Raw genomic sequence first — 8,408 nt, forward strand, 5'->3', positions numbered from 1 at the left:
GCCAAGAGGATGAGGAAATGCTGATAGAAATAAACATTTTGGGTGAACTTTACATATTTCATAAGATAGTTTTCAGTCTTTTTTATCTTGCTTTCTTGAATATGATATTTAAAGATGCAATCCGTAACTTTTGCCTCTGTTGCCATCTCTGTTTGAAACACTTTACGTCAAAATGATATCAAACTGATATTTCCCTTAAAATCGTTAAGTACCTACACAGCTTAACTTCTAAAGTTACCGCTTTAAACTTTTTGTAAGCTAGATTTTGTAAGATAATACTTGTTTACGTAGGAATTATTTTATTACCCCAAATAAGTCTTACCGCGTTTTTTTACCTTTACAGATACCCGTTTCCTCTCTAGTGTCCTTCGTGGAAGCTCTGGAGGTGGGTTACAGCAAGCACAGAAACCCGTACCACAATCTGACCCACGCTGCAGATGTCACACAGACAGCTCACTATCTGATGCTACACACCGGGATTATGGTGAGCGACCACTAAATGATGTTCCCGTGTCACGCATAGACCAACAAACATGACAGCTGCTTATGGTTAATATATGCTGAATGGTTTAAGTCTGATCTCATATCACGATGATGACGATTGACTGGTCTGCTCTCTCAGCACTGGCTTACTGAACTGGAAATATTGGCCATGGTGTTTGCGGCTGCTATCCACGACTTCGAACACACCGGAACGACCAATAACTTCCACATCCAGACCAGGTGTGTGATGCACACAGTTTCAAACCCAGAACCAGTCTGTCCAACAGCGTTTTTGCACGGAGGCGTCTTTTAATGAAACTGGGTTCATTCTGGCTTTCAAGTCAACAATTGTTGCAGTATAAAAGCAACTGTACAGGGAAAACATTTTAAAAAACATATAGTACCGAGAAATCATATCACATAAAAAGAGAAATGAACAACAATAACATTACAGCTCGGATCATTTATTTATTCTTTATTAAAAAAAATCCTAGATAGTAACTAAACTAAAATGTGTTGATGAGATATACTGTATGTTGTGAATTAAGGAAACTAAAACAAATCAAAGCTATGTTATATTATATTTTAGTGTCTTCAAGGTGGATAACCTTTGCCTTGAATTTGCAGAATTGGCATTTTATCAGCCAGTTTCTTTAGGTCTCACCCCGAGATTTCCTCATTATTCAGTCCAAATCATCATTTTCAAAAACTATTATTTAATAAAGTTTTAGTTTTCTAATTCAATAAGTTATTATGTTTTCACAATCTTGTCTACAACTATAACTACAACTTTAAATACTTTCACATACATATGCATACAGTACATAATATATACTCATATGTAGGTGTTATATAATATGTTATGCTATAGAGTACAAAACACATTCTCATAAGCAGCACTTTTACAGTATATTCATAGCTCCATTATGTATGTGTCAAAGTTATGCAATAATAGCAATAATATCTGAAAGAATCAATGACCGTAAATGGTAAGCCATAACTGTTTTCTATAATCTATGCATACAAATTTGACTTTCAAGGCACCGTGATGACATAAATAGTGCTACTAGAGAATAATTGAATACAGGATCTCACAATCTCTGCTGATGTTGTTGTCCTGTGTTAGTTCCTGTCAGCGAGGATATCTTATTCACATTAATAAATGCCAGCGGATCCTTGAAACAGACACTTATCACAGCCTTCATTTTGCATGACGACCCATCATGACGAAGCACACTTACTTCTGCGGTGGGATGAAATGAAGGGTTTTTGATAGCACTGTTATTTTGGATGAGTGCTTGATCAGCAGGGAATTGTGGGCGATGAGGCTTGTGGGACAGGGAAAATGAAGCCATTACACTTGAGATCTCTCTACCTCATCTTATAGTTCTCCTCAGGTCTATTCCACATGAGAATATGAAAGGAAATCTCCTGAGTGACATCTCACTGAATGAAATAGACACTCATTATGCAGAAATACACTATATTAGGGATATGCATAGTATAGTGCAGGCTGACAGCACTTTAGGTTTAGCCATTAGACCTGATCTCCTCAAGAATAAATGTTGGCAGGGTTATTGAGTTACTGTATGGTTCTTTGGTGATTTAAAACGCTCCTTGGGTTTTTTCAGCTAAATGTATTGATTAAAGGTGTCGCGTGTGTCATTTTTTTGGGACGATCTTTTGACAGAAATGCAATTACATAAACATAACTATGTCTTCAAAGGTGTATGAAGACCTTACATAATGAAGCGTTCTGTCTTTATTACCTCAGAATGAGCTATTTCTATTTACATACACAGCGGGTCCCCTTGCATGTAGTTCGCCATGTTGTTTTTACAGTAGCCCTAAATGGACAAACTGCTCTACAGAGCGCGTTTCGTAAATAAGCGAAAACGTGACAACATCTTCTTCCGGTGAGAGCTTCGAAAGGGAGGGATGAGGGGTTCACAACCTTACATCTAGATAGCGCTAAAGCATCACGTTTAAAGCATCGGTATAGCAGTCAAACATTCCTACTGTTTTTCTATACTCAATCATATTTTTCCTGTTGCTCAATTGGTGGAGCATTGCATGAGCATCAGCTAAATGCATAAACGTACTGTAAATGACGTGGTGTTTGTTTCTTCACAGATCAGAAGTGGCCATCCTCTACAACGATCGTTCGGTCTTGGAAAACCACCATGTGAGCGCAGCCTACAGGCTGATGCAGGAGGACGAGATGAACATCCTTGTCAATCTCTCAAAAGACGACTGGAGGTACGCTGACCCATCTTACACTCCGGTTAAGAAAATCTGTTCCAGTGAGGAACTCAGGATTTGTTCTGGGAAAGTTCTTGCTGCGTGTTTGTGTGCTTTGAGATCTGATGTGCCGCTGTGTTCCCCGCAGAGAGCTGCGTACACTGGTGATCGAGATGGTTATGAGCACAGATATGTCCTGCCATTTCCAGCAGATCAAGACTATGAGGAACTCACTGCAGCAGCCTGAAGGGTGAGTGACCCCTGCAGGTCTCTCAGAAAATAAAGGAGGCAGAGCATTGCATTAGGAGATAAAACATTGCGGGTTCAGAGATACTGTAGTTTTGTATTTAATTTTAAGAAATTTTTACGTAAATTTTAGTTAAGTCCTTTCGTCATTTTATTATTTATTTTAGTTGCGATTTTTAAAATGATTTTTTTTATTTCAGTTCATTATTATAACTTAATTCTGAGTCAACATTAAACATTTTCGTTTAATTTTAGTTTTTCCAATTATTTTGTCCAGATATTCAGTATTATGTTTTATTTCGTGCCTGAATGAACAAAAACGCACAACATTATGCCAGAAAGCCCGTTTTGTCTAGCATTTTCGTAAGCACAGATTTTAACGCGTACTATAAAATCTTAATTGAATGCAAGGAGTTGTGAAAATGGGAAAGGGCGTCCGATCCGAGTAAAGCGGCAGCTCCTAAAGGGGCCGTATTCTTAAACCCAATGCTGTGACTCCCGTCACTAATATTAATCCAAGAACAAAAGAAAAGAGGAATTCATATTGTGTTTTGTAGCTTTAATAATACTTAATTTGCATTTAATTTAGAATTTAGCGTTAAAGACTGTAAAGTGTTTGAGAACTTCATTCGATTTCTGTAAATGTCCTACATGTTAGACAGGATAGCTCTCAGTTATACTGAACTTCAATGTTAAACGGCTATAATTCATGTTAAAATAAAGAAAAAACGATCAATGTAATGGAAACATCAGTTGCAGTACAAATATCAGAATGTTGGCTTTTTATCATAAAATGATGTTGTTAAAGAAATCGTACATTACTTTGGAGATTAAATGTGAAATGATTAGAATGTAAAAGTTTATTTAAATCAAAGTTGCGTGCAACTTATTGCATATAACATTTACGAGGTAAGTAACTCACTAATCCAGGAAACACACGTACTAATAAAAATGTATACCACAGATACACCGGGAAACACATGTATGGTAAATTGGTGTTATCAAGGTTTGGACTGATGAATCTGTCTGTTAATGTTTCAGCATAGACAAGGCTAAAGCCATGTCTCTGATGCTGCACGCGGCAGATATCAGTCACCCAGCTAAAGGCTGGAAACTACACTACCGTTGGACGCAAGCCCTGATGGAGGAGTTCTTCAGACAGGTATATCCACGTGATCATCTTTATCTGCTAATGCTCACCGTCAATACTCTCAAAGCGATAAACACACACACGGATGCAAACAGGTTTAGGGTGTATTGAGGGGGAAAGCTCGGGTGCATCCGAGGTGATGCTTCATGAAGCGTAACACTCCTACGCATCCTGTGCTACACAATGACAGAAAAACAAGCAATAGGTGATAATATCTGAAAAATCTGCAGCTTAACTCAGAAATATCATTTTAATTGATTTTAAACAAGTCATATGTAATCTTTTTCATCCGCCTGGCTCTGTGGGGATTCGAATCGACTCGTCCTTGATGACTGGTTTGCTATTCAAGCAAATTGAGGAGAAAGGGAGCATTTTATCACAACACTCAAAATGCTTTTAACAGGCGTGAGGGAGAAATTGTTTCTGATTCTTTTGTTTTCTCCACAGGGCGACAAGGAAGCAGAATTAGGGCTGCCATTTTCTCCTCTGTGTGATCGGAAAGCCACCATGATTGCCCAGTCTCAGATAGGTACACAAACACAACCTCTGAGATATGAGCACTTTTAATATGAACATTTTTGTTTATTTTTGTGTTATGGCAAATCGGTAGACGCGCGTGCCTGGCCTGAAGTTAACATCCAGACTATGTGTGGTTATAGCGGGCTATTACAATTTATTTTATATTAAAATTATATTCATATGTAAACATTTACGTTTATAATTTCATTTTTCATCCATTCCCGTCGCACTCTCTTGTGTCTTGGCATCAGGCTGATGCTCACATCATCACTATGGCAACCTGCTCACTGTAGATGAATGGTTGGCACACTGTCTGAACAAATAGTTCAGAATTCATTACTTGCCAAATGACATTGTGCAAAGTCAGTGATAAAGATGAGATTAGAAAGGTAAATCAGATTTTAGGTGCTGGTGTGTGAACAGAGAGCGGTCTCTGAACTAACACATGTAGCCCTTTAATGCCACCACGAGGCTGTAGAGAGAATAACATGATCTCGTGATGGGCTGTACAATGGATGTATAGTTTGATTTAATGATACTTACCCCAAGTGTCCTGATTGGATGAGAATGTTTTACTGCTAATTATATTCTACCAGGGGAAATGAATGACTGGTTACTTTTTTGACTTCCTAGGGTTCATTGATTTTATCGTGGAGCCCACCTTCTCTGTTCTGGTCGACACCACAGAGAAGATCATTAATCCTCTCATAGAGGAAGCTATCAAATCTGGTGGTGTCCGTAGAGCAAGGTGAGTTGACGGTCACACGTTCAGTATCGTGAAGGTGTTGTGGATCATTGATGTGTTTTGTGTGGCGCAGCTCGACGGGACAGGGCTCAGCCGCAGTGGTGGAGTCTGTACAGAGACACAGCGGTCGGGGTTTAAATGACGAACAGGGCGGCTCTACGGACTACTCGCTGGGGAGCATCGACCTAAAACGAGTCCGACATCTGCTCTCTGAGATTATTCAGAACAACAAGGAGCGCTGGAAGGAGCTGTCAGTTCAAGGTGTGTATAAGTTATCAAAACTTTTCAATAACACAGATATGGCAAAGCACACAACATAGCTACCATTTTTTCAACCAACTTATGAGGTGCATCATGGGATGCTTTCCCATGTGTCGGGCACATGGTGGCTGTTTTTTAACATTTTTTAACAACACATCTGCTTAAAAAATACGTCGATTTTGGTGAATAAATATTTAGAGAAATTTAGATTTGTCCACAAAGCTTATTTCAAGACTTCCAAGAAACAGATGATCCAAAATTATATGTACATGTACAAGTCTACATTTCTTCAGTTTTCAAAGTCTTTTAATTCATATGTTCATCACTTTGTGGTTTAATAAATGTCTTAAGCAAAATGTTAGATGTGTGTCAGAAAGGGATAAATATTTTAGATTCAAATGAGCAAACTGAACGCTGTGATGTTTTGATCTTCTTTTGGTCTCAAGCACTCAGGTGATGCGAATTCAATTCGCAGGTCAGAGTTCACCAAACTTGAACTTTGCTATGCAGAGAAATGCAAAATATCTTCCGGTCTAAAGCATCTGCATGTATATGAATGGAAGGAAAAGTCAAGTGTGACGGTGGCTTCATTCAAATCTTATCGTTCTGATATTTCATGAAAGATACAAGAACCAGTGACGCCAAGATGTCAATGTGCCGCCATGTTTGAATTGATAGACCACACCCGCCAAATAGTCTTCACATCTTCACAGCGATGCCATAGAAGAACCATTTGTGGTTCCACAAAGAACCATTCAGCCAAAGGTTCTTTGAAGAACCATCTCTTTCTAACTTTTTATAATATGAAGAACCTTTAGATGTTAAAGGTTCTTTATGGAACCCAAAGGCATGGCATTGAAGAACCTCTGAAGAACCTTTTCTTTAAGAGTCAACTTGAACTGTCACTCAATTATCGCAATCAGAGTGAAATGTTAACACTGATGATCTCACTTCCTGTTTTATCCTTAGAGTTAGCCAATAAGGAACACGAAAGGATCTCGGAACTGGAAGAGAAGCCCATGAGGAACACACAGGTCACGCTGTCCCACAGCAGTCCGGCCAGAGGGAGTCACGATTCTGAGTCGAAGTCCCTGAACGAACTCAACAATACAGACTCGACTCACTCTTCCCAAGACTCTTTGGATCTTCAGAGTTCCCAGTCCCCTACGGAGGGACAGGGCGACGGTACCCCCGATGACCACAGCTCAGAAACTCTGCCTTGGAACGGTAAAACCGCCTGACGCCACAACGTCAGCGTCAAGCTGAATGTTTATAACGCGGCTTCCTCTGTGTTTTAAATCACAAACATAAGGACAACGTACATAGCATTGTCCTCATTGTATTGTAATGCTGTCATAATCTTGGACGAGCGGAATGTCCACGGTGCGACTCCGTGCATCGTTATGGAGACGGTAGTGTGCAGTGTTGTCTTGGCGACTGTGTTTTTGCAGGAGACGGTCCTCTACCAGACCCTGGGGAGGATTTAGCGAGTCCCTGAATCGCAACTCTACCTATCGGCTTCCCGGGCTTTTTTCTGTTTCTTCGATTAGTATTTTTTGTAAATGTTTCTTTGTAGACCTTGTCGTTATTTATTAAAGATTACGCAGCTACACTTAGCGTCACCATTAGTTTGGTATCATCTCGATACGGTCATGCTTTTTACAACACATTAGGCCAGAGAACTGGCGGAAGATCAGGAAAATTTGACTGCGTTTTCTGGCACCCGTGTCTCCGTAGACGTATGAATGTTATTCATTTCAGTTTCCAGAACAATCTATAAAGAGAGGTTTTTATTGTAAGACACGTGTTGTGTGTGCAGATCTAAAATGTGAGAATAACATGTTACCAGTTGAATAATGAGCCATCAGTCCCATCAGTCATATTCTCCAAATGAACAGAATGGTGTCCCTTTAAATATATAAAGTATTATAGCACATGACAAATGTGTCTAAAATGTTGCATACAATACCGGCCAAAAGATTAGGGTCTTTTTATTTTCTTGCTCTTTCACTTTTCAATAACAATTTAACTTATTTGAAAATTGAATGACAGATATCCGAACGATTAAAATCTTAAGTATAGAATTTGTAAAAATGTCTGCAATTATTTTAAACATTTAGCATAAGATTTTTAAGATAAATTGAATCAAATTATCCAAACTTTTGGCCTGTAGTGTATATACAGTGCTAACTATGTTCAGAAGGAAATACTAGTTTTATCCTGTTTAATATCTACTATTTTTAATAGTGAGTGAGCAGAAAGCATTATGCAACAATAACCTTTCGCACAGTAGTAGTCATGACCATAGTCAACACGTGGGTGCATCATGTTATCATCTTGGGATCAAAACCGGTTTAGACTTTTTGATCCATTGTGTGTAAAAATGTCTCAGCCATCAAGAACAAGATGTTAGAAATCCGGTTGATTTGTCTTGCTAGGAATAGAAAGTGAAGTTGAGCGCATTGCATTGTGGGATACAGTGTGCTCTGTTCTGTACTGCACGTTTAACAAATGTAGAATGTTTTCCATTCATACTTTGTGTAGTATACTTCTGAACATAGCTCTTTTCACACTGGTCATTCTCAGAACACCTTCATGAGGTGATATGCTACCACTGTATCATGTTTTATAAAGTTTATGTGAAATACTGATCGATTTTTGCATTATATATGACATAAACTGCTCAAATAAGCATTATTTCTTGTCAATTCTTTCAAGATCTGATTGAAGTTTTGCACACACTCGCGTACACACACACACACA

General features: G+C 38.7%; 1 protein-coding gene across 3 annotated transcripts in view; it reads left to right on the forward strand.

Annotated features, from left to right (window-relative positions):
• Positions 1–8,330, forward strand: part of pde1a (phosphodiesterase 1A, calmodulin-dependent) — a 66,098-nt gene extending 57,768 nt beyond the window's left edge. For all 3 annotated transcript variants that reach the window (XM_079464079.1, XM_079464080.1, XM_079464081.1), the window contains 9 exons: positions 344–484; positions 623–723; positions 2,617–2,742; positions 2,873–2,974; positions 4,012–4,132; positions 4,568–4,649; positions 5,273–5,387; positions 5,458–5,645; positions 6,615–8,330. In XM_079464079.1, the coding sequence (XP_079320205.1) occupies positions 344–484; positions 623–723; positions 2,617–2,742; positions 2,873–2,974; positions 4,012–4,132; positions 4,568–4,649; positions 5,273–5,387; positions 5,458–5,645; positions 6,615–6,886 (1,248 nt within the window). In that variant the 3' untranslated portion in view covers positions 6,887–8,330. The remainder of the gene's footprint in view (positions 1–343; positions 485–622; positions 724–2,616; positions 2,743–2,872; positions 2,975–4,011; positions 4,133–4,567; positions 4,650–5,272; positions 5,388–5,457; positions 5,646–6,614) is intronic.
• Positions 8,331–8,408: the final 78 nt, after the last annotated feature.

Source organism: Barbatula barbatula (assembly GCF_947034865.1).
Source record: "Barbatula barbatula genome assembly, chromosome: 9".
Lineage (NCBI taxonomy): Eukaryota > Metazoa > Chordata > Actinopteri > Cypriniformes > Nemacheilidae > Barbatula > Barbatula barbatula.